At 40.1% G+C, this 27,273-nt stretch overlaps 1 protein-coding gene across 1 annotated transcript in view; it reads right to left on the bottom strand.

Annotated features, from left to right (window-relative positions):
• LOC126272391 (uncharacterized) overlaps window positions 1-27,273 on the bottom strand; it is a 288,157-nt gene that overhangs the window by 37,400 nt on the left and 223,484 nt on the right. Inside the window, exons 12-14 of the mRNA XM_049975214.1 lie at window positions 18,904-18,968; window positions 14,536-14,655; window positions 4,733-4,878 (exon numbers count right to left, since the gene is read on the bottom strand). Of these exons, the coding sequence (XP_049831171.1) occupies window positions 4,733-4,878; window positions 14,536-14,655; window positions 18,904-18,968 (331 nt within the window). The remainder of the gene's footprint in view (window positions 1-4,732; window positions 4,879-14,535; window positions 14,656-18,903; window positions 18,969-27,273) is intronic.

A 27,273-nucleotide genomic window follows, 5' to 3' on the forward strand; every position in this document is an offset into this window, starting at 1 on the left:
CAATACATTGGACCAAACTTCCTAGTGGCTGGACGCAGCGCCGAGAGATGGACGGTTGGAAGAAGTTCGACTTACACAGGTTGCAACTCAGGACCACAGACCTGAATTTGAGAAAGAGGGTTTGGAGGTTGTGCAAGAGTTCCTTCGTGCTGTGGCCTGTGACAATTATGTCATCCAGGTCATTAATACGATGAGGGATTGTCGACATGACGTGCTCAAGATAACACTGAAATATCGCCGGGCACTGGATATTCTGAACGCCAACCGCTGGTATTGGTAAAGGCCAAATGGGGTGTTGACGACCGCCAGCTGTTTGGAGTCCTCATCAAGTGGTATCTAATGATAAGCCTCCAAAAGATCGATTTTCGAAAAATATTTGCCTCCCGCCACGTCGGAGAACAATTCATCAGAACGAGGCAAGGAATAGGTGTCCACCACCAATTGGGAATTATTGGTGGCCTTGAAATCACCACAAAGACGTAATTTTTCTGAGGGTTTCCTGACAATAACGAGGGGCAAAGCCCACTCACTAGAAGAACGACCCCTAGGGCTGACAGCCGGTCAAGATTTTCTTTCACCTGAGGGCAGAGAGCCAAGGGGATCTGCCTCGCGTGTAGAAAACACGCGCGAGCTGACACCTTCAATATTAAGTGAGCTTCAAAGTCAGAAACACACCCCAGGCCTTCCTCAAAGATATCCTGAAAGTCAGGGACCAAAGATTACAATGATTGATAGGGAACGTCTTTGGAGACCAACTGAATGGTGTCTGTGATAGAAAAACCGAAAGCTTGAAAGGCATCCAATCCAAAAAGGTTAGTGGAGCCCACATCACTGACAACAATAAAAGTAAGAGGCCGAGTCACTGATTTGAACTTCAATTGACCCAGTAGGGGAATTAACTGTTTGCCATAACCGCGGAGACGCTGGTAAACTGGCGCCAATGGGGGCCACCCAAGGTCGGAGTAAGTTTGTGCATTCAACAAGGAAACTGCCGTGCCCGTATCTACTTGCAGTTGTAATCAGCGCGACCAAACCAACACCTCGATAAAGAGTTTGTGTGCCGATGTAGTAACCACAACCAACAGTGGGAACGTCTTGGGCCACAGATCGGAGCCACCAGGTGGGGAAGCTGCCGGCAGTGGAGCCCGCACTATCGGGTAAACACAGGACTAGTAGGACAACAGACCAACGACATCTGACAACAACCGACCACGAACAACTATGAGCGACACAACAAGGAAGAGATAAACAACAGAGGATTGTGGAAACCACAACACCAAACACCAAACATAAATCCGTTCAGAACCAGAGCCAGGCAAATGTCAACAACGACCAATGACCAGAATGCAGTACCACCGAGATAGAAATGAAATCCAGAGTGAGTACCAGACTAGCTGGACTAGGGCAGAACGGGTCCCTATATATGAAACCAGAGGGAGCGGCTATTGGCCGCTGTCTGCACGTGGCTTAGCGGTGGCGCCCTCGCTGTGCGGAATAGCTGCCGCGGAGGCGGAGCCCTCTATGGGCTGACCACGTCCATTTGTTCTGCCGCGTGTTCAACTTCCGCAGCGGAAGGTACTAGAGCTGATGCGTCGGGATCCTGGCCCAATGAAACTTCCTGAATGTCATCGTCCATGTCCTCTGTACCTGCTTCCTTCGATTCTTTTGGGGCTGAGCGGCAAACTTTAGCAATGTGTCCTTTTTTATTACATTTGCGACAAACAGCCCAACGATGGGGGCACTCTGACCGATTGTGATGTATATAGCACAACACACAGGTCGGTAACGGGGCTGGAGGCCGGAGCTCTGTTTACGCGCCATGCGGGAGCAGCCGTAACGGCCAGATTGTACCACTCGCACGTCGTCCACCCCGGACGCAGTGGATGCAGCCGCGCCGCCCTGAACTGCAGCGATGTCACACCACGCTTCCAACTGTTGACCTGCGGCGTGAAAGACTTCATATTATTGAGCAATGGACAGGACTTCCTCGAGGGAAGGGTCTTTTAACTGCAGGGCCCATTGCCGGACCTCCCTGTCAGGGGCCGAACAAACAATGACGTCGCGCACCGTAACGCGGGCATACGACTCTCGCGACTGCTCCGTGACAAAATGACACTTGCGACTAAGACCATGCAGGGTAGCGGCCCACACCCGGTAAGACTGATGGGGCTGCTTCTTGCATTGATAGAACTCGACCCCAGTCGCCACAACATGCTTGCGGCGGCGATAATAGGAAGATAGCAATGAATACAATGCGTCAAAAGAAAAGGACGAGGGTTCCTGCAACAGTGCTAGCTGCCACAAAACTTGATACAGCGAGGGAGATATCCAAGACAAGAAAAGAGCATGACATACCTCTGCATCGGCAACATGGAATGCCTGGAAATGCTGCCGAAGGCGATGTTCATGTGCATCCCAACCCTCCACCGTCTCGTCATACGGGAAAAAGGGAGGAGGGAACGGCGCTGGAGCAAACTGCGTGGAGAGCAACGCCGGAAGCACTTGTTTCATGGTTGCCATGAGCTCCGTCTGCCGCTCAACCAAAACCCACACTAAACCCTCCAAGCTGCGGATAAGCTGCGAAACCGGAACAACGCCGCAACACACGAAAGAACGACCCTACTCACCACCAATTGTGTATTAACACGATTCACATTGTCCATCACACTTCACAAAGTGTTGACCGGGAACTGTCTGCTAGGCATGCCTGATGTAAAACTGACTGGGCACAGCCCATGCTGCCTGGGTTGTTGTTGTTCCGCCAGCAGAGGGCACGGCCGAATTATCGCATGCCCTCTGGTGGACAGGACTTTATTTGCGGCCACTACTGTCCATGACATGCCATGCCAATGTGTGCCTCCTGCGATCTTTCTGGTGGCTACTGCAACTGTGTAGTGCAGGTCACCTGACAAGATACCTTGCTGCAACAGGTGGCTGATTTTGTGTGCAGTGGTTGGGTCGAGTGCCTGCCCGCCAAGGGGTCTGGTCTGCTCTGCATCTACTTTCTCCTCTGTTATCGAGTGTTGGTAGTCAATGGTATTCACCTCCTTAGCACTGTTTGGGATGAGCCCAGAGTCATCACCCCTCTGACCCTGCAGGCTATTACTTTTGCTCTCTTATACTGCTGCAATTGGAGTATGAGTGAGGACAAACAGTGCAACAAACAGCAGGTGGCACCACCAAGAACTTTTTTTTGGTGGTGTATGCCACATCAACTGTGGGACTGGATCCATATCACCTTTTAGGCACCTTCTGTTATCCTATGTATGTGGTTGGTGGTTGTGGTTGATGCACTTACCCATATGTCCTGCCCATGTGCTCCACCGCCACTAAAGCTGCCATGAGAGCTCCCATTCATGTCTCTATGATTGAAGGTTTGCTCTGTATGATCGCCTCTGATAATGGTCTTGCAATTCATACTGGCATTGTTTCAAGATTTCTGCACATGAAATGGTATTGTCTACCTCACATTCACACCATTTTATCCACAATCAAATGGTGAGAGGGAGCATATGGTGCACACCTGTAAGATGCCCTTAAAGTGCTTCCGAGTTTGTCAATGGACTTGGCACTGTCTTTATTTCTCAGTACCTACAGGACCACACCACTGCAATGCAGAAGCACGGTGAAGATTCTCCATGGCTGACAATCCCAGACTGCTGCACCTTATTTGTCCTGTGCCTTGGCTTGAGGTGTGCTCGTGTCCTTTGTGATATGCTCTTAGTGTCCCTGTCTGAGCATGTACTTTTGGTCAGGGACTAGCAAGGAGTTACAGTAAGGATGTGAGCAATGCATGGTCAGTAAATGTTCACCATGGACATCAGCACGTGTTGCTCTCCTGCCATCAGAACCAGTTGTGCCCTTATTGAGGCGCCAACTCACTGTGCCCATTGTCATAGCAGATGCCAATTGGGAGTCCACCTGCAAGTGCTTCTCCCTTCAGGGGATTGAGGAGCTATTGGGCACTGACGGTGTTGAGATGCGGCCATCAACTGCATTGAGCGCTCTGCTGATGTTTGACAGTGGCTGCACCCGTCCCACATTGCCAATGGTGCAGTTTCTATGATTTCAGGACACAAGGTGTCATTCGATACACAGTTTGCCATCATACAGGCCACTACCAGCCATATGCTCCAGTAGGCCATAGACAGCTGACTGTCCAGTGGAAGTCACATTTCATTGGAAGCCAATGGAGACAAACACTGTCAAAACACATCTGGCATAGTGCATCTGAAACTGCCACAAAGTCATTAGGATAGACCTCGTCGTCTGCTCAGCCAACCAATGAGTCTCCAGCAATAGTCCCACCCATTTGGCCTCTTGCTTTTGTCCACCAACACCAGTTACCCAGGGTGGGGGAGAGATGTGGTGGTATGCTCACTTCCACTGCCACCATTGTGACTGAAGAGTTCACATTTAGCACTTCTGGCGGGAGACCAAGAAAAGAGCACCTGCTTTGTTTGCTGTCAGCACCACAACTGGCTGAGCATGGTCAGCTGCAAGTCAGAAACACCACCTGCTATTTCTCACATCATTTGTGCTTCGTGGAGGCTCTCCCTGTTGATTAGGATACTTCCATGATGACGAATTTGCTCGTTACTGGCCTGAAATGTTTTCCCACTGCTGCTTCCATGTATGTGCAGAGACTTTGATGCTTTGTCAGAGCAACTGTATTTGCTGTACCCTTGGTTGTTTGTAATAAAACTGTACCTACTAAACACTTAGTGCTTACCTGAAACACAATGAGATTTCCATCCTCTGCTGGATGAGATTTTTTGAAATCATATTCAGTGTTAATGCACATTTCCATTTCCTTGAATATTGAAGTTGAGTGAGAACTTAGTTTTAAATGTTCTTCATGAAACTCTCGCTTCATACCTAAAAGCATAAATAAACAAAGACAATAAGAGAAAGAACAGTTTCAAAAAGATTTTTGGAAGTCTGATGCTATGCTTATTACAATTTAGCTTGTATTTTCTGGAAAGATATGTATTTAGCGTAAAAAGTTGGCTATTTGATGTACTTATGCTAGTCAAATCTCTTTCACTTCATGGGAATCCAGGCTCTAGAACCAAATATTAATATAGATGTTGCATTTTGCAAATCTACATGAATAAAAACTTCTAGTAGTGTGGAGTGAGCCAGTAATGTGCATAAGTCAGTGAATATAGGCAGGAATGGTAAACTGTAATGGATGTATCATTCTATAAAAGAAAAACTGACCTTCAAAAAGCTACTGCATTTATTATTACAATTTGCCTAACTTTTTTATAGATAGCAGTATTCACACCTCTCAGTACATAAATAAAAAGGTAGAACAAAAAGATATTCACACTTCTCAGAACATAAATGAAATTATCTCTTTCTGACATCCACCTCAAATCACTGGCTGTTGCCTTTCATTGCACTTCTAAACATCTCCTTGTAGAAATAAGGAATACCAACTGTTGTACCTTTTATTTTAATATATTAATTATCTGATCAGTTTTGACACCAGATTAGTGTCATCCTCAGACCCCTACACAAATTAATGTCAAAACTGGTTACATAATTAATCAAAATATTTTACAGAAAATAGTGCTGTTGGTATTCCTTATTTCTACAAGTTTATGACCAGCAACAGTCTCAACTCCACTTTAATTTTGGGTTATCTGAAACTTAATTATTTTATGCTTGTCAAACAATATAAGGTTCCAAACAAACATAACTCCTCCAAGAACCGAGTGAAGTGGTGCTGTCGTTAGCAAATTAGACTCCCATTTGAGAAGAGCCCTCATCTGATCATCCACATTTAGGTCTTCCATGATTACTGTAATTTTTTTCAGGCAAATACCAGAATGGTTCCTTTGAAAAAAGCATAGCCATATTCCTTCATCATCCTACTGTAATCTGAGCTCATGCTCCATCTCTGATGGTGTGGTGTTGGCAGAACATTAAATCCAATCTTCCTTTTTTTCTCTTATACTCCAAGATTCCCATCCCTGCAGCCCTTGCAGTATCTTGCTAGTAAGACAATAATGCAAACCATCCATTATAAGCTTAAGCAGTAAGTTCCATGAAGTTGTTATTGAGATCAAATACATAAATCCACAAAAACTGACCAATAGACTAAGTACAGGAAATCTGTGATAATTTTCAAATTTAACAGCAATCCAGATAAGGGATATAGATACTTCATAAGGGAAATTTCAAGTTGAGGAGGGAAATTACAAGCCAAACTATCTGCAGACAAAAGCAAAGGTTGTCATGAGCAAAGTGCTTAAATACCAAATTGTACCCAAATCAATGACCAAAAGTGAGGCAATACTACTGTGATGCTTAACTGAAAGCTTTATAGGTGTATGCAAACTGTCAGTGGGTCAGTGCATTTACATCTTTATCTAGAAAGGTTCATCAAGCAGTGTGCCCAGCACAGTTCTTCACGTTCACAATCCCTGCTGGATCTGGACTTACATGCAGAGTGCCCCACACCACTGTTACTATCTATTGCATCAGTTTCTATGTTACTGCCTGGTGTGCCCTCAAACATTTGTCCCTTGATATCACAATTCCCATTGTACTACCTGCTCCATGCAGCTGCACACTACCACTGACAAAATGTACAGTATTAGAGAAATGCAAAATTACTTATGGTTCCTAGCTGACATGTGTTTACTGTTTAATTCTCCATATATGGACAAATGTCACAATAATGTCAGAACACATGAGTGGATCCAAATTAAATGTTCGCCTTGTAAATGTCCAGTACCCATTCACTGACCCTGCTCTGCTACAGTGTGACACAAGAGACCTGAGTGTCTACTATAGCAGACATGCATTTGGATCCTCCCATGAGGTCTAGTTTCACAGAACTGCAGGACGGGAACTTTCTCTCCAAAATAGCCTTTCTCCCATTTTATTCCTCCATGGTGTTGCTCAGATTTTTTTTCTTATTAACTTATTTACTCTTCTCTACTCAAGCTGCCTCTTCTTTCTTTACTCAGTCTTTTTTCCATCTTTTCCCTTCTAATCCACCTTTACTTCTTTTTCCATCCCTCCCTTCAGCATCTGAACTGAATCTGACATAGTGCTTATATATATGCTATTCTTAATCTTGTTCTCTGTCTTAGGAGTTTTGCTTTATTTCTGCTTCTCTCCATTTTCCAACAAAATGAATCCCTTTTAGCCTGTGCTTCTTGCTGTTCTCCACTTCTTGCTGTTCTCCATTGACTTAGTTCAAACCCATACAGTTAACTATTCCTCTCTAAAGTTAGAAGGACCTGTGTTTATGTGTTCTATTGGCTCTAATGTGAGTTTTACCTGCTAGGTAAGTACTGGTCATCTCATGTGTCTCTCTGTAAGTCTAGTGACAGACATCTGTCACTCTGGCATACAAGATTTTTAATCTTAGATTTACTGACACTTTTTAAATAGTTTTCCTTTACAATACTACATGCCATGCTTTTTTATTATGTTTCTGCCAAATAAAGAAAACTCAAAACATGATTTTATTATAGATTCCAGATATAAACAAAAATCTGACCCTATATATCACATCTGCTATAAGTTATATATATCCTGTGATTGCAAATTCCTGTTATAATTGCTTATAATTAAATTTTTAAAAAGATAACATCTGTAGTGCAATTCAATCACCATGCTATTGGGCTGACTGTAGCCAGAGTGCAGCCTTTTGTCACCATAGCAATAGGAGTTGAGGGTGGTCTGCCAATGTCCAGCCACATTTTAATGCTCAAGAAAGATCCCCTGTACTTATTTGACAGTAGGTTGAGTGGACTTGGGGCCATTCTGGAGGGACTGGAACAAGCAAAAACCCTTTCTCCACACCCAAAATCAAGTGCTCTACTCACTACACCATTACAGCCACTATAATTATGCACACTTTCAGTGCAAATATCATTATTTTTGTTCATGATTTACTCATCCACTTACTTAAATGCACAGTGTACAATTACTAAGTTGACAGCAGCGAAGAAACAGACTAAAAAGTAAACACTTTCTATCAGTGCTTCTGTTAAATGTGTAAGACATTCATTTGATATCAGTTAATAAACTGATTGCAAGAGATATCATTAAATGTTGGCCATATGCTGTTAGTTTACAAACTTCTCATAGTAGTGTCGAAATCATCAAAAACAACTGAACCATTATCATCAGCAGCAGATGTGCCACCTTCCCCAGCAGGTTCAAAATCAAGTCCAGAATCTGTGACTAGTCCATCAATCAGAAGAACAGAGGCAAGAACAGTGGTACCAAATGCCACTCAAATATCATCAGCAGAAGAAAAATCAACACCATCGAAGCATCATTTATCAGCTTCATACGCAGCTTCAGCGTCCACAGTAACGTCAGTGCCAACTGTAGTTCAAGATTTAAATGAAAATACAGTTTCAGCAAAAGTTCCAGTATCAATTGGAACACCAGTTACAGACTCAGCATCAAAACTGGCAGCATCTCCAACATCCACTGAATCATCAGCTTCAGAAACACCTCCAGCATCCACTGAAACAGCAGCTACAACTACAGATACAAGTATGGTGGCATGTCCAGGGGTAAGAAATACAAGGAGCTGAAAACATGTAATTCTTAAGGATTTTTGATACCCAGCCTCAGCAAGGAACAGCCGGTAACATTGGAAAACATGAGTACAAACTCCTCTCAATCTAATTTCAATAATTTAAAAATAAATAGCCTTAACATACAATGCAGTAAAAAAATATATTAGCACTTGAGATTGCAGCCAGTGAAGCTAGTATAGATTGTATTTGCATTCAAGAACATAAGCGCATGAGTTATGAACTAGAAAATATTTGCATTTCCCCATACAAATTAGTAAGTCATTATTGCAGGAAGGAAACAAGACATGGTGGTGTTTGCATTTATGTAAAACCTGGAGTAAAGGTTAAAAATATGACTGAAACTTCCTGGCAGATTAAAACTGTGTGCCCGACCGAGTCTCGAACTTGGGACCTTTGCCTTTCGCGGGCAAGTGCTCTACCATCTGAGCTACCGAAGCACGACTCACGCGCGGTACTCACAGCTTTACTTCTGCCAGTATCTCATCTCCTACCTTCCAAACAAGATCCCCTAAAAATATGACTGTAACTGAAACCTTGAATGAAGAAAAACATTTTGAGGCTGCAGCAATACAGTTGAATATGTAAAAGAGTAAATTAATAATAATGTCAATGTACAGATCACCATGTGGTGAACCTGAAATTTTTAGAAATAAGTTAGAGGCATTGCTCAAAATATTACATCATAAAAAATCAACAATAATTGTAAGTGGAGATTTTAATGTCAACTTATTGACTGAAGGTGCATCCAAAGATCAGTTCCTGAATGTTTTACAGAGCTTCAATTTGTACTCACATGTAACTAACCCTACAAGAATAACAAACTCTTCAAAAAGTCTCATAGATAATATCTTCACAAATATAGATGCCATAGATATAGATGTAATAAATGTTGACCTAGGAATATCTGATCACAATGCACTTATCCTTAAATTTCCCATAGCCCCTGTGACCAAAAATAGTTCATACCAAATGTACAAAAGAACCTTCTCCACAAATAGTTGCAGTCACTTCATAAATGCACTGACTAACCAATCATGGGCAGAAGTACTGTTACAAAGTAGCACAAACACTGCATATAATGATTTTTCTTCCCTTTTTATGCAGAATTTTGAAATGTGTTTTCCTCAGAAACTTGTCAAAACAAACACATATGGGCATACACATGCTAACTCCTGGATCACAACAGGTATTAGAATTTCCTCCAGGACCATGAAAATGCTTAAATATAGACTGACCCCAAGTTTGAAGAATATGTAACAAATCACAAAAAATATATAGAAAAGTAATTACAAAAGCAAAATTACTAATTAATGATAAATTAATAAGAAAATCAGGCAATAAATCAAAAAATATTTGGGAAATTGTGAAAAGGGAAACAGGTAAGGGCCTCAAGGATCAGGAAATAGTACTCAAAAATAGTGAAAATATTGAATTAAAAGATGAAACTCTGCAAATTACATTAATAATTACTTTTTAAGTGTACCAGTGTCATTAAGTAAAAACTTTACTAAACATGAGAAATTAACAGTCCCAAAAGTAGACAGTAGTATGTTGTTAACTCCCACAAATGATAATGAAATATTTAAGGTGATAAAGAGTCTAAAATGAAAAATGTCTGCAGGTGTGGATGAAGTGCTTGTGTCAATAATATGAGGTGCATTCAAGTTCTAAGGCCTCCGATTTTTTTTCTCCGGACTGGAAAGAGATAGAAAGATGCACATTGTTTTAAAATGAGGCCGTGTTCATTGTCAATACATCCCAGAGATGGCAGCACCGTACAGCAGATGGAATTTTACCGCCAGCTGCGAGAATGAGAACTGTTTTAAATACTTAAAATGGCAACGTTTTCCTTACTTGAACAGCATGCAATCATTCATTTTCTGAATTTGCGTGGTGTGAAACCAATTGAAATTCATAGGCAGTTGAAGGAGACATGTGGTGATGGAGTTATGGAAGTGTCGAAAGTGCGTTCGTGGGTGTGACAGTTTAATGAAGGCAGAACACTGTGTGATAACAAACAGAAACAACCTCGGGCTTGCACAAGCCGGTCTGACGACATGATCGAGAAAGTGCAGAGAATTGTTTTGGGGGATCGCCGAATGACTGTTGAACAGATCGCCTCCAGAGTTGGCATTTCTGTGGGTTCTGTGCACACAATCCTGCATGACAACCTGAAAATGCGAAAAGTGTCATCCAGGTGGGTGCCACGAATGCTGACGGATGACCACATGGCTCCCCGTCTGGCATGTTGCCAAGCAATGTTGACGCGCAACGACAGCATGAATGGGACTTTCTTTTCGTTGGTTGTGACAATGGATGAGACGTGGATGCCACTTTTAATCCAGAAACAAAATCCAGAAACAAAGTGCCAGTCAGCTCAATGGAAGCACACAGATTCACTGCCACCAAAAAAATTTCGGGTAACCGCCAGTGCTGAAAAAATGATGGTGTCCATGTTCTGGGACAGCGAGGGCGTAATTCTTACCCAATGCATTCCAAAGGGCACTACGGTAATAAGCGCATCCTATGAAAATGTTTTGAAGAACTAATTCCTTCCTGCACTGCAACAAAAACGTCCGGGAATGGCTGCGCATGTGCTGTTTCACCACGACAATGCATCTGCACATCGAGCTAACATTATGCAACAGTTTCTTCGTGATAACAACTTTGAAGTGATTCCTCATGCTCCTTATTCACATGACCTGGATCCTAGTGACTTTTGGCTTTTTCCAACAATGAAAGACACTCTCTGTGGCCGCGCATTCACCAGCCATGCTGCTATTGCCTCAGCGATTTTCCAGTGGTCAAAACAGACTCCTAAAGAAGCCTTCACCACTGCCATGGAATCATGGCATCAGCATTGTGAAAAATGTGTATGTCTGCAGGGCGATTACATCGAGAAGTAACGCCAGTTTCATTGATTTCGGGTGAGTAGTTAATTATTAAAAAAAAATCGGAGGCCTTAGAACTTGAACGCACCTCGTAAAAAAAGTTGCCCAACAAATTATAAAGCCCCTAGTACATATTGCCAATTTGTCTTTCAGGTGTGTTCCCTGAGAGGATGAAAATCTCTAAGGTTAGACCTCTTTTTAAAAAAGGAGATCCATACAAGGTAGAAAATTAGAGACCAATATCCCTTCTCCAATCATTTTCAAAAATTCTAGAGAAATTAATGAAAACCAAACTCATAAATTACTTAGATGCTCACAAACTTCTAAACTGCAATCAACATGGCTTTCGCTTGGGCCACAGCACAGAATCAGCTATCCATGCCTATACAAAAGAGATTTCAGGAGTCTCGACACTAAAAAATATGTAGTGGGAATTAACTTAGATTTATCTAAAGCTTTTGATACAGTAAAACACAAAATTCTGTTAAACAAGATGGAGGCAATAGGTGTAAGGGGAGTTGTGAAGCAGTGGTTTGAATCTTACATTCAAGATAGAACTTAGGTGGTAGAAATCATTGCAGAACATAAAAATCAGAAAATCAAGTGGGTCTCAGATGCAAAGAAACTGGAAATAGGTGTCCCACAGGGCAGTGTTCTTGGTCCCTTATTATTCTTGCTTTATATAAATGACATAAAAAATTCTAATATTTCTACCAAAATAATGTTGTTTGCAGATGACACTAGCATAATTATAAGTGATGATAAAAAATCATTAACCGCCACAACTGACATAGTCCTGAAATATATTCAACATTGGTTTAATGCAAATGAGTTAACACTTAATCTAAGTAAAACAAATTATATACCGTATGGCAAAGCAACTCAAGATATGGACCTCCAGTTAAAACTAATGGATAATAAGATAGAGAGTGTACAATCCACAAATTTTTTGGGCATGCACATAGATCAAAACTTAAGCTGGGAAGACCATCTCAAGTACTTATCCCACAGGCTCAATTAGGCATGTTTTGCATTGAGGATATTATCTACAGTATGCAGCACAGACTATACTATACTAGACTAGTGTATTTTGCTTACTTTCACTCGATTGCGTCTTACAGCATAGTGTTCTGGGGTAAAACTAAATCCAGCTTAACAGATATCTTCAAATTTCAGAAAAGAGCTATACGAATCATAACACATAACTCTCCAAGAACTCATTGTAGGCCCCTTTTCAAAGAACTGTAAATACTCACAATACCATCACTGTATATTTTTAAAAGCATTCTGTGTACAAGAGCATCTATGAAAAATCTACGTACAATTGAGGACTGCCATAATTATATTACTAGAACTCATAAGAATTTGTATGTACAAAGGGTAAGGACAACACAAATCCAAAAGCTTGTAAGTTATTTTGGAATACAACTCTACAATGATCTGCCAATGTACATGAAGGCAATAATAGATGAAGTAAAATTTAAGACTGAGCTTAAAAATTACCTTTTAAGCAAAACTTTCTATGCTGTAGATGAGTACTTTGATTGTGTGTAAATTTATTGCCAAAAATTTTAATTGATATATCTAAATTTGTACTTTTAAAAAATGCGTTGAAGTGATATTCCATTATTATGTCTCTAGTACTTGTACTAGTATGATAACTTTGTTGTGACAATTCCTACATCATGTAAATGATATACAGGAAGATAATAAAATGAAATGAAAATGAAATAGATGTGCCACAGAAATGATACAAATAATAACCAATATTTGCACACGATTTCTTTTTTCAAAGATTCCTGACATCAATAAAAAGATAATAGTGCCATGGCTACCTTTGAATTCAAAAAAATAATATAAAACAAATATATTTTATGGAAAAATATAGTAATAAAAAGTCCTTAGTAGAATATAAACAATTTGAGATAAGAATGTGTTGAATAGCTGAGTTGCTGAATTGTTGACAGGCACAATAAATAGAGTGAGAACTTCGCTGGTTATTAGACAAATTCTTCTTCAGAGCTATAGAGTTCATATGCAATGCATACATTTCTACAGTTATACTGTCCAGGCTGACAACATTATGCCAGCACTGCAGCTTGACTCAAATGAGAGGTCATGTCAGATTAAGTTGGTGAGGGTAGAAAAAAGGGAGGGTACAGCAGTTAGTACTGAAGTAGGGTGGTTGATGGCTGGAAGAAAGAGACATCAAATCTGCAGGATAAAATGCAGTTCCAGTGAGATCTTGCCAGAAGCAGGCAGTGGGAGATGAGCAGAATGCCCAGTGGAGGAGTGGATTGGGAAAATTGTGGAGAAGAGAGTATGAGACCAGTATGATTGACATTAGGGTCATGTGGCAGGGTTTGACATGAGTGTGGAGCAGGATCTAGCAGAGACTGAGGTCAGGACAATTAAGGGATCAAATTATGTGTTGCAAGAACATCTTCCATTTATGTAATTCAGGGAAGCTGATGAAGGTGGGAAGGACCCACATAACATGTGTTGTGATGAAGCCATTGGAATCAGACACATTATGCTCAGCAGTATTTTGTGCCAAAGCATGGTTGAATCTACTTTAGGCCACAGTTTGGCAATGGCCATTCACTCTTGAGAACAGCTGATTGGTTGTTGAATAAAGTACACTCACAGGTATTCAAACAGACATAATTTGAAACTAGTAATTGAATCCATTACCTGCTAATGACATGCTTCAGCTCTGAAATTGAACACGTTCATCTTAATGGGTGGAAATCTAATATTTTTCTACTGTATATATAGTAAGACAAAAGGGGGAGGGCTATATACACACAAATGGAGTTGAATTCCAGACTTTCAGGTTAATGAATGTTGTGTTTAATAGTGGTTTTTATGTTGTGTCACAGTAGTGAATTAGAAAACACACTAGTCTGTAGTACCAATAGTTTACAAGCCATCTGTAGGAAGAGTCTTAAACAGTTTTAATCAGGTTATATGTACTTAACTGTAGAACCAGTGGAGAGTGCATAACTACAAAACTACATTAACATTTATTAGAGGGCAAAAATGCATAACTATAATTCACTTACCAACAAAATCAAACATGTGTGCAAGTTCATGTGCCATTACAAGGCCTTCTCCTGCCATGTTAATGTATTTTGGAAGTGGAGCATCGTTACTAAATTTTGACAGAAGTCCAATTGGAATAACTGAAACATAAATTTGGAATGATTTTGATTATTCAGAGATTTACAAATGCAAACGACAATGACAACACTTTAATCAACTCATTCATTCCCTGATGCACCTACAGAGTTCCACCAATGTCCATAAATCAGAAATGGAGGTTGGAATTCTGTGTTCAGCTGGCATCAGGACCAAAGGAAACAAAGCAGTAGCGCATCTGATAAGGACAGAAGGGAAATTAGCCAAGGTCTTAATGATGAATCATTGGGTGAGTTAGGAAAACCAAGAGGTGATCTAAATCACAATAACTGGACAACAATTTAAAAACAAATCTTTAATGCAAGTCCTGTGTGTAACTACTGCACCACTATTTTAGTACATAGATCTCATGATGACAGACAACAGCTGAGGATGAGGAATGAGCTGAGAAGTTCAGTAACAGACAGAAACAGCTGTTATAATCTGTATGCAAAACTGATGACTGCCATTGACACAAGTTTGCTTATATCAGTAATAAAATGCATAATCTGTGTACGACAAACTTAAAATATCAGTAAAGAATAATAATATTATCTTTTACTTTGACAAAATCTGACACTTTCGCAGCTACATTAGTTACTGCCCATTATCTTAAATTCTCATCTTAATGTAAGTTTAATTGTGAGGTTACTGATACTTTTTGAAGAAAGTCTGTTTTATACAAGCAAATTTTTAATACTATCTCCCACCTTCTATTAGGTCATCGTCTTGGTCTTTCCTTATGTTTTGGAATGTGGTGAAGACATTGTTTGGTTAATCTATCATCTACTACCCATTCTCCTGCTATATGTATTGCCAACCTCCATTTCCATTTCAGTCTGTTCTTTGATCCATTCGTTCAGTTTCTTGTCTCCCCTGTTGGTTCCAAATATGCATGATTCCATTTCTCAGAGAGCCTCACTCAGCTTTTGGCCCAGTCATTGGGTTCAACTGCTCTAAATACAAAAACTCACTAACATTTTCTATAATGACATACATAATTTATACTGTTACCTTTCTGGCAATTCAATCCCACCTTATTATCTTTCCCACAGGCAAAGATTCCACTACAGTTGTCATGAATCATACAAACTATGTGACAGAGCGTCTTCACCAACTTTCTGAAACGTGTGTATACAAACTTTATAACCACAGTCCCATCCCAGAAGTACAACATGGCCTCCAGTAGCTTCTCAAAGCCTCTGGTCCATGCCAAAGGCTTACACCTGACTGCATCTTCCTCATCAAACCAGCAATCCCCCACTCTCTAACCTTTTAACTACTCTCTAAACTCCACAAACCAACATCACAGGTGCTCCCACAGAATGAAACTTTGCCTTTACTGACCGATACCTCCAAACTATTGTCTACAGCCTCCAATTCTACATTCAACACACTTCTTACTTCCTTCACCATACTTCCACAGTTCCTGTCCCATTACCACCACACTCCTTCATAGTTACTGTGGACCAACATTTCCAATACCCATTACCTTGTGTTCATGGCACACTAGTTTTCCCAGTGTCTTTCTGATACCAAACTCACCACCTCTTTCCTAATTCTCATAACTAACCACACACTTGTTAACCATTATTTCACTTTTGAATGCCTAATCCATAAACAAATGTATGGTACTGCCATTGATACTCACACAGCACCATCCTGTACCAACTTCCTTATAGACCAGCTGGAGGAAGCCTTTCTATCCAGTCTACACCTAAAACCCCTCGTCTGATTCAGATTTACTGGTAATTGCATGGTCTGGACTCAGGGCAGAGGTAACTTCTGCTCTTTCCTCCATAATCTCAACACCTACTCTCACATTTGCATTATCTGATTCTTTTCAATGCAATGAGCCACCACCCTAGATGTGAATTTCCATTTCTCAGATGGCTGCATAAATATGTCTGTTCACATCAAGTGCACCATCCACTAACAGTACCTCCATTTTGACAGCTGATGCATAATCCATAACAAAAAGTCTCTTCCTTGTAGTTCCACCACCTGTGAACACTGCATCTGCCATGGAAAATAGGGTTTACTGAAATATACCAATAACCTTATCAGAGCCACTAGTGACAGACTATCTAGCTCATCCATATACAGATCCCCCACACTAGTTACTGCTCTGACACCATTAAAACCTGTTACCCTGTTACCCAGCTACAGACCAGCACTCCTCTGATCACTCGAATCATCCTTGCATTAAAAAGTTGAATAACATTCTTCACCAGGGCTTTGACTACTTCACATTGTGCCCTGAGATGCGGGATATTTGCCCACTCAACCTACAAAATATTCTTTGTCCATCCCTATTACAATCCTGCTCCCAAACCTGCACCTCATGAACATTCCGTTGTGTCTGGCCCAGATGCAAGGCCTTTCTCATACACCCACCCACCACACCCTACCACAGTCCAGTCACAGGCATTTCCCACCCAGTAAAAGGCAGATACACATGTGGAAGCAGAAACTTGACCATTCAGTAGCCGTACATGCTGTACACTATGACACAAATGACTTCAACAGCTACTTCACTATATGGACACTTTGGATGCTTCCTCCCAGCTCATATTTCTCTTAACTATATGGATGGGAATTGTCTCTCCAACATACCTTGCACTCTTGCAGTCTTTCTGTTTCCTTTCCCAAACTCCATATTCATTTTGAGCTCACTCTCCTCTCCCCTCCCCTCTCAATACTATACCTCTTATATGCTCAACCCTCTCAACTCCTTTCACCTTAGTGAGCAGCTGCTGAGTCATTTTTCAAAATACCTCTCTCACACAGTCATGCTACCACGTCCTTGCCTCATGTGTCCTTTCCTACCTCTCCCCCACCTCCATCTATTTTTTTACGATTGGTGTTGCCACATGATTGAATGTTTCAGCTGGTGTGCGCGCGCATGTGTGTGTGTGTGTGTGTGTGTGTGTGTGTGTGTGTGAGTACTTTTTCTAGAAGGAGCTTAATGCTAGTGTGACTACTGCTTCCTGTTATCTGCATCTATGCCCCATACATCAGTCTGCTATAGCTGAGTTATGCCTTTTCCTTATTTTACACATCTTTGTCTCACTATGTTAGTGCCAGTATGGTTATAAGTGATTTTCAGGCATTCAGTTGGTCTTAATCTATTATGTTCCTTCTGTATTTTACCAATTTAAAGGCCTGAATTTGAAATGCAATTGCTTACAGCAGTGAATAGAAAGGATACAGATATGAGATAGCTATAGACTACAAATGGATTACTGAAGTTTTCAGCACAGAGAAACAACAAGTGAGATAGTTACAAGTAATGTTCTCTTTCTGTTATTTGTGGGTACTGAATGATGTTTAACAACACTGATGTTTAACATCAGAAGATAGTCTGAAAGCTGAAAATTTCTACCACTCTTTTTCTTTGTGCCTGTCTGGCACTCAATGCCTCCTCTACATGGCGAGTAGCAATTTATCCTTTCCCATATTGTTGCTATTCCATCCAGGACTTTCCACTGTTCAAAATTATACATGATTAGAGGTTGTTATGTATTCAACTTGAAAGCTTATGGTTCTCCTAAGGCTTGAATCTTTTGTACACACATACTAAAAATAATAGTTGAGCAAATTAACGTGTATCTCTGCTCATGTGCCTCACATCTACAGCTTTTTAAAACATTGGTTTTGCTTTGTTTAGTGTAGAAATTTGCAACTTTCAAATGTTTTAAGTGTTGTTTTATTTCTGACTATTTGGACTAAAATCACACACAAGATAAGTATATGTCATCAGTAATCTCAATATCAAACTCTACATGTAGTAAACAATTGTAAAATTTACTGAACCATTTGAAACAAAATTAAGAGTACCATACATATAGGATGTCAAATCAAACAGCTTTCAGTCATCTAATTTCCAAACTTATTTTATTTGGATAGCAGTTTTGACAATTTACTACACTATCTTCAGCCCCCCCCCCCCACCCCCCACCCCCCACCCCCCCCACTCGAATGACATGTAGGAAGATTCCAACCTAGCTTGCAGTCAAAATAGGGGACAGCATTCAAATACTGGTATCTGTAGAAATCTGCTTGATACATATGGTACATATACATAGTTGGTATGTATGGTACAACCATACATATGGTTGTTCAGTGTGTTTATAAATATACTGTTACATTTGCTATCTGGCAATAATCTGATTGATGAAAGATAAAAAGTTAAGTGCATAACATTAATGTTTTATTTTAGCAATAGCACAAGAAAAATCATAAAAACTCACCAACTGTGTTAAGGCCATATATTACATTGCCAGTATTCTGGTATGGATATTTGAAATGAGACCATCTGCAACAAAAATAATTTTATTATAGAAATTTGTGTTGATTCTGAAGAATGTGCATGCATACGTGTCCAAAGGAACATTGCATAGTACATCTTAACAACACAGGCACTCCGATACCATATTTATCCACCAATACCACACAGCAAGTTTCAATTAAAATGACACCCCCCCCCCCCCCCTCCCAACCCCCCAATATGGCAATTACATAATGTGTACAAATACAGGTTGTGATGCAGGAATGGTGAAATACAGAAGTTTGCACCTGGCTGTGGGTCACAAACAGATAGACAAAGTGACGAACAGATAGACAAAGTGGTTAAGATAACTGCTTGTTAAAGTGGGAATTCCACATTTGAGTTCCAGCCTTGCACAAATTTTCATTGTCGTCATTCCATTATACAGCTGGTGGTTGCCTGTATTTGCAACCCTTGAATACATTTCATGTATTTCATGATGTCTGTAGTTACCACAGTACCTGTTGTGTTGGACATGTTTGCATGTCCAAAGGAACTTGCATATTACTTCTTGAGAACACAAGCACTACAAAATTGTAGCAGCCAAAGATTAGTTTCCTAGTTCCCATTTTCATGTATGTCTCCATAGCATTCATCTTCTATTTGTTTTGTTATGGAGGAATATGTTAAAGCCATGGAAAGCATTATGAAACAAAATGAGAAGCACAATAAAACTGCCATCTTTGTAACAACATGTGAATCACCTAAGTTGCTGGAACACATTAAGGCAGGCTTCTCCCTTTCAAAAGTAAAGCAACATTTGCAAGGAGCAGTCAAATGTAAATGAGACAGATGGAACTGTAATTAAACTGTTTATTATTTCAAAAGTGATTTCCATTAACATTTATCCCACTGTGAGACAAGCTGGCCAATGCCTTCATCAAAAAATGTCTGCAGTTGTCTACGGAACCATGATTGTAGCCAGGCATACACTTCTTGATTCAAAGCAAGTCAGCAGCCACAAATATCTCTCTTCAGAACCCCAAAAATATGGAAACTGCATTTGGAAATATTGGGCCTGTATGGAGGATGTGTGGGGGCTTCACAACAAAAATTTTCTTTGTAGTACAAACAACCTTGGCAACATGTGGGTGGGCATTGTCCTGCAACAAAATGATGCCGGCCATCAACATTCCCAGGCATCTCAACCTGATGGCATGCTTCCATTATTGCACAGTAACCACAAACCACTATGCACCAATTGTGACACTGTGTTCCAGAAATTCAGTGAGCAGCAGGTCCTTGCATTCAAAGAAACAGGTTATCATGACTTTCCCAGAGCTGACAGGCACAGCTTGGAGTACTTCCATTGTTCACTCTGAAGCTTTTTTCTGGTTTAAAATGATGACAGTATGTTTCATCTTCCACAACAATACAGGAAAAGATATACATCACTATGGCACTGTTTCAGATGTTTCACAGATGTTGACATTCTGTTCAACTTCTGCTCCTCTGTCAGGCTGTGGGGAACCTACTGTGCACAGAATTTCTGAAAATTCAAGCACTGTATCACGATAGTGCGAGCAGTACTGTGACTGACAACCAACATGAGCTGAATATCTTCCACCATCTGCTTTCAGGGGTAATACCATGAGGGTGTGTACTGGTAGACTGCTGTCTTTCAATGATGTCTGACCTACTTGAAATTGTTTAGTCCATGCAGACACAAACATATCACATACTTTGTTTGCCATACACAGCAGACCTTTGGGTTAATTAGTTAGTTGCATGTTCCACTGATCAATCGCACAGTACAGTAGCCGTTATGATGTGGAATGTGTGAAGTGCACAAGAAATGCACATATGAAACAATATATTAAAAACAAAGATTCCAAGACTTACCAAGCGGGAAAGCGCCGGTAGATAGGCACAATGAATAAAACACACAAACACACACACAGAATTTCGAGCTTTCGCAACCGGCTGCTGCTTCGTCAGGAAAGAGGGAAGGAAAAGGAAAGATGAAAGGATGTGGGTTTTAAGGGAGAGGGTAAGGAGTCATTCCAATCCCGGGAGCGGAAAGACTAACCTTAGGGGGAGAAAAGGATAGGTATATACTCGCGCGCACACACACACACACACACACACATACACATATCCATCCATACATACAGACACAAGCATACATATTTAAAGGCAAAGAGTAAGGGCACCTTCCCTACCCTCTGGCTCCTACAACCTGAAAACAGCTTTTGCATCCCGCAACTACCCTCCCGACCTGGTACAGAAGCAGATAACCAAAGCCACTTCCTCATCCCCTCAAACCCAGAACCTCTCACAGAAGAACCCCAAAAGTGCCCCACTTGTGACAGGATACTTCCCGGGACTGTATCAGATTCTGAATGTGGCTCTACAGCAGGGATACGACTTCCTAAAATCCTGCCCCGAAATGAGATCCATCCTTCATGAAATCCTCCCCACTCCACCAAGAGTGTCTTTCCGCCATCCACCTAACCTGCGTAACCTCCTGATCCATCCCTATGAAATCCCCAAACCACCTTCCCTACCCTCTGTCTCCTACCCTTGCAACCGCCCCCGGTGTAAAACCTGTCTTATGCACCCTCCCACCACCACCTACTCCAGTCCTGTAACCTGGAAGGTGTACACGATCAAAGGCAGAGCCACGTGTGAAAGCACTCACGTGATTTACCAACTGACCTGCCTACACTGTGACGCTTTCTATGTGGGAATGACCAGCAACAAACTGTCCATTCGTATGAATGGACACAGGCAGACAGTGTTTGTTGGTAATGAGGATCACCCTACGGCTAAACATGCCTTGGTGCACGGCCAGCACAGTTAGCTTACTAATTTCTATATCCTTGAAATTGGCAATTATTCTGATCGCAAAAGTTGATGAAGCTAGTCACTTTAGGAGATCCAAAGTATGAATTTTCCAATTAAGATTCTCATCTATATGTACACCCAAAATTTTAGTATGCTCTACCCTGTCTACTGACTTCTGTTGATGTGTTATATTTATTGAAGGAATTGTACTTTTTGTAGCAGAAGATTGGATGTACTGTGTTTTTTCAAAGTCTAGAGCAAGCTCATTTGAAGAAAACTAATTAATGACTTTTGCAAACACCTTGTTTGTATCATTTTCAATTTGACTTTCTTTTACTGGATTAATAATGATGCTTATATCATTAGCAAACAGTGTCAATTCAGCTTCCAGTTTCAGATAGGAAGCGAGGTCGTTCACATATATTAAGAACAGAAGGGAACCCATGATTGAACCCTGTGCAACACCTAATGTAATTTCACCTCAGTTAGATGAAGTGGTAAACTTATTTAAATTATTTGACCCATATAAGGAAACTTTTTTCTTCCTGTTCTGTAGGTATGACTTAAACCACTCATATTCTATTCCATGGGTATGGATTTCCCTTCCTGACATTCCTTCTGCACTATAAAACTGACCTCTTTCTTGGCCTCCATGCTGAAATTGGACATTCACAACTCACTGACCTCACATGGACCATGTCTAACAGGCAAATGGTAAAGCAGTGAATGTTCATACCGTTCCTTCCTGATTCCAATAGAAAACATTTCTATAAACACACATACCTGTATTATTAGTATCTCCACCTTGCTCATTATATAGTCTGCCTCATTTTCACTTGACTGCCAAAACACATTGTATATTCTAAGTTCTTAAAGTAAAGTCTGGGCTCAGGAGCCAGTGACAGTGGTCATGAGTGTATGAGTTGGGTCTGCATAAATGTGCATGTGTATGTGGTCTAATTCAGTAAAAGGCCTCTTGGCCAAAAGATTACTTCTGTAGAAGTCTTTTTGTTATGCCTCTCTGTGACTTAACATTCCATTATATGGTGAGTAAAAATCCATCCTTTTCACATTACTGTCATTATTTCATCTTGGATTTGAAATTTGTTAAAGTATGGACATGTGAGATTTGCATGTACGAGACATGCTATGTGTGGCAACTGTGGCAAGACAATCTACACAGCAGTTGTCAGAAGCACAACTTCACCAGCTCTGTACCACCCAGCATAAAGTCACACCTACTCAATACTCTGAAACTATTGAATAGAATGTCAGAGGATGCATACCCTTTACCATTCCAATCACATATGGAGCAACAGAAGGCTTCAATGCCACTGTGAATGCTATGTTGTTGTTGTGGTCTACAGTCCTGAGACTGGTTTAATGCACCTCTCCATGGTACTATATCCTGTGCATGCTGCTTCATCTCCCAGTACTTACTGCAACCTACATCCTTTTGAATCTGCTTAGTGTATTCATCTCTTGATTTCCCTTATGATTTTTACCTTCCACACTGCCCTCCAAGGCTACATTTGTGATCCCTTGGTGCATTCTATAATGAGTCTAATCTTGTCTTTGCAGCCTTTGTGGTTGTGATGTTTACATTGATGTAGGACAGGGTGTCTGGGTTAAATATATAGCTTAGTAATATAAAATGTTATAAATATAACTGAGAAATTTATTTGTGGTTTCCTTCTACAAGTAGATATTTTCTGTGTTTGCTTACAGCAGTTGGTAGCCATGTAGACTCCACAGTAGAAGGTATTTTGTTTGCTTTCTTTTACAGAGCTAAATACTGTTACTCTTGTTGAATGTCATTTTCAGCATGAGTATGGACTGCGATCAAGTGACGATGTTTGCACTTATGCAACAATAAAGAAATGGGACAAGGTGCTTCATGAAACTGGGAGTTTGCTTTTGGTGTTGTGCCACCACGGGAAGCACACAGTTCCAGAGACTACTGTTAAATTAGTATGTCCTTCCAGTGGAGGCCTCGTAGGTCAATACAAAAAGCAAGTAGGCCGTTAATTTATCTTGTTCAACAGTACATGATGTCACTGATACAAGGTCGTGCCTGTGTGTGTATAAACCACAGCTTTGTCACAAAATCAAGCCTGAAGACCGGCTGCAACAGACAGTGTTTGCAGAAACAGTGCATACATTGCACTCTTCTGGCATGATAAACATGCACAGCTGCCATATCAAATCAAAACTATCAAAAGAGGAGCTTGAGGCCTAGAAAACGTGCTCTACTAAATCAAGATTTTTTATGGTTTCTCAAAAGAAAGGGGAAAACCATGACTTAGATAAGTCAGTCAGAAATGACACTCAACAAAAGATCAATTATCTAACGAGCATGTGCAAAAACTCACCCATCTTGAAACCTAGCAACTCACTTCCTCAAAAAGTCAAAACTAAATGTGACAAACTGTGTATTTTCCATCAAAATATAAGGGGGCTAAGAAGTAAACTAGAACTGTTGACAATGAATATTAGTGACAGTAATACTATTGATAATGCTGATATCCTTTGCTTAACCAAACACCATGTAAAGAAGGGTATCAATATGCTGAATCTAGATGGCTATCATATTGCCTCTCACTTTTGTAGAAACAGTGTGCAGAAGGGTAGTGTTATTATATATGTAAAAAAGAATACTACGTATAGATCTCTAGAGCTCACAAAATACTGTTTTGATCAGCATTTTGAAGCTTGTGGTATAGAAATTAGCACCAAGACCCTGTCACTCATTGTAGTAACAGTGTATAGGGCCCCATCAGAGAAGCAATGTATGTTGTTTAAGCAACTTTAATCTATCCTATCCCATATATATTCAAAAAATAAAAATACTGTAGTCTTAGGAGACTTTAACATTAACTTTCTAGATTATGATAGTAGTAGAGCTGACCTGCTACATATAATGAACACATACAACCTCACACCCATACAGCCGGCACGGTAGCTCAGCGTGTTCGGTCAGAGGGTTACACGCCCTCTGTAATAAAAAAAACTGAGTCAATCGATCAAAAACGAACATAAGTGGATGTCTTACGACGTCCGCCCCGACCAGATGCAACGAACAAAAGCAAACAAAATGAGATTTAAAAAAAAAAAAAAATGCTAGACTTCCCCAAAAGGGTTATGAACTACTGTTCAAGTCTTATAGATAATATTTTCATTGATGAGAATAGAAACACTAATGCAACAGTAAAACAAGTCCTAAATGGTCTTTCAGACCATGATGGCCAATTGCTGACTGTCAATGATATATGCCCACACAAGAAGGTCAAAGTCTGTAAAAGGTCATTTAGGGTAGTTAATAATGAAAATCTCATGATCTTCAATTCATTGACTGGAGTCCAATTTATAGAGCACTGAAAGTGAATGACACATTTAACATATTTATAAATGAATTTATGTGCCACTTTGAAGCTGACTTCCCTCTAAGAACTGCAAAGAACATTGACTGGAGTTCAATTTATAGAGCACTGAAAGTGAATGACACATTTAACATATTTATAAATGAATTTATGTGCCACTTTGAAGCTGTCTTCCCTCTAAGAACTGCAAAGAACAAGTGCCAGAGCCATACCACAAACAGCAGCTCACAAAAGGAATAAAAACATCATGTAGGACTAAAAGATTGCTTTATGTTTCTCTCAGAAATAGAAATGATCCTGAAATAAGAGCTCATTATAAAAGGTACTACAAGATCATAAATGAAGTTCTGATAAGGGCAAAAAGTATGTTCATCAAATCAGAAATATATAATTCTGGGAACAAAATAAAAACCAGCTGTGTATTATTAAAAGAGAAACAGGTAGTTACTCAAACGATGCAGAAAATATTGAAGTTAGACATAATGGGAATATCATTGATAAAAGCGAAAATGTTGCAAAAATTTTCAACAAGCATTTTTTGCATGCAGTGGATAAAATAGGGTGCAATGGTTCTATAAATAGGGCTCTGAATCTTTTACAAAGAAGTGGACCTAGTGCAACACCCCAGATTAGCATGCCTCCTGTCACTGTTAAGGAAATTAAGAAGATAATAAGGACCATGAAAAACAAAAACTCAACTGGAATTGATGGTATTTCCATCAAAGTGTTGAAACACACACACATTTTCATTTGTGAAGTCCTGTGTCACATCTTTAATGAATCACTGAGACTAGGAATTGTCCCTGATAGACTTAAATATGCAGTGGTGAAATCATTGTACAAGAAGAGTGACAGAAACAAAGTAACCAATTATCATCCTATTTCACTCTTAACTTGTTTCTCTAAGATTCTTGAGAAACTTGTACACAGAAGGATTCTTGAACATCTTAGTAAATACAACATTCTCACTGAAAGTCAGTTCAGTTTCCAGAAAAACATCTCAACAGAATATGCAATATATTCTTTCACCAATGCAATCCTTGAATCAATCAAAATAAAATGTCTCCAACTGGAATTGTTTTTTACCTTTCTAAGGCTTTCGATTGCATGAACCACGAGATTTTTCTGAGAGAGGCAGAATTTTATGGGTTAACTAAATAGCAGGAAAGCCACATCCCTGCTTCTCCAAAGGACCGGAAACAGAAAGTCATGGTAAATGGCACTAATGGGGAACCAGTGTCCTCTTCTTGGGGCACAATAAACTGTGGGGTCCCACAGATCTCTATTCTGGGTCCTCTGCTTTTCCTTCCAATGTGTACAAGGGCTAAGATAAAATTTACTTTGTTTGCTGATGACACGACAATTCTGGCAGATAATTCAACAAATACTAATCTTCAAATCACTGTAAATGCAATTTTTCAGGAGACCTTTTGGTTTACCTCTAATGGGTTATCACTAAATTTTGAAAAAAACTAATTTGATTCAATTCCATAAAAGCCAAAATATCAAAGGTGAGATTAATTTTAAATACAATGATGGGAATTTAGCAAGAGTGGAGTCAACAAAGTTCCTGGGTCTACTTGTTAATAGCAATCTAAACTGGCCCTTACACATTCCTCAGCTGTATAAAAAACTAAGCTCAGCAATTTACACTATTCATGTGATTGCTTCCTTCAGTGACTTAAATACATTGAAAGCTGCCTATTTTGGTTATTTTCATGCCTTGATGGCCTATGGAATTATATTCTGGGAAAACCAGCCAAAGGCAAACAAAATCCTCATAGCCCAGAAAAGAGTCATTAGGATTCTGTGTGGTGTCAGTTACAGACATTCCTGCAGGGAACTCTTCCAAGAACTGAGAATACTCACAACAGTATCTCAGTACATTTTTTCTCTCATGTGATTCTTGTGTAAAATCCATTTCCTTTTTGAAATGAACAGCATGTATCATAACTATGACACTATGGTAAAGAATGATCTACATCTTGGGCAAAAGAATCTAAGTATGGTGCAAAAAGGAGTACATTACTCTTGCATAAAAATATTTAATGCTCTCCCTCAAGCAATAAAAATGTCAGTTACTGATCCACCTACTTTTAAAGATCAACTTAAACAGTATCTTTCTC

Source organism: Schistocerca gregaria, chromosome 5 (genome assembly GCF_023897955.1).
Source record: "Schistocerca gregaria isolate iqSchGreg1 chromosome 5, iqSchGreg1.2, whole genome shotgun sequence".
In the NCBI taxonomy this organism is placed as follows: domain Eukaryota; kingdom Metazoa; phylum Arthropoda; class Insecta; order Orthoptera; family Acrididae; genus Schistocerca; species Schistocerca gregaria.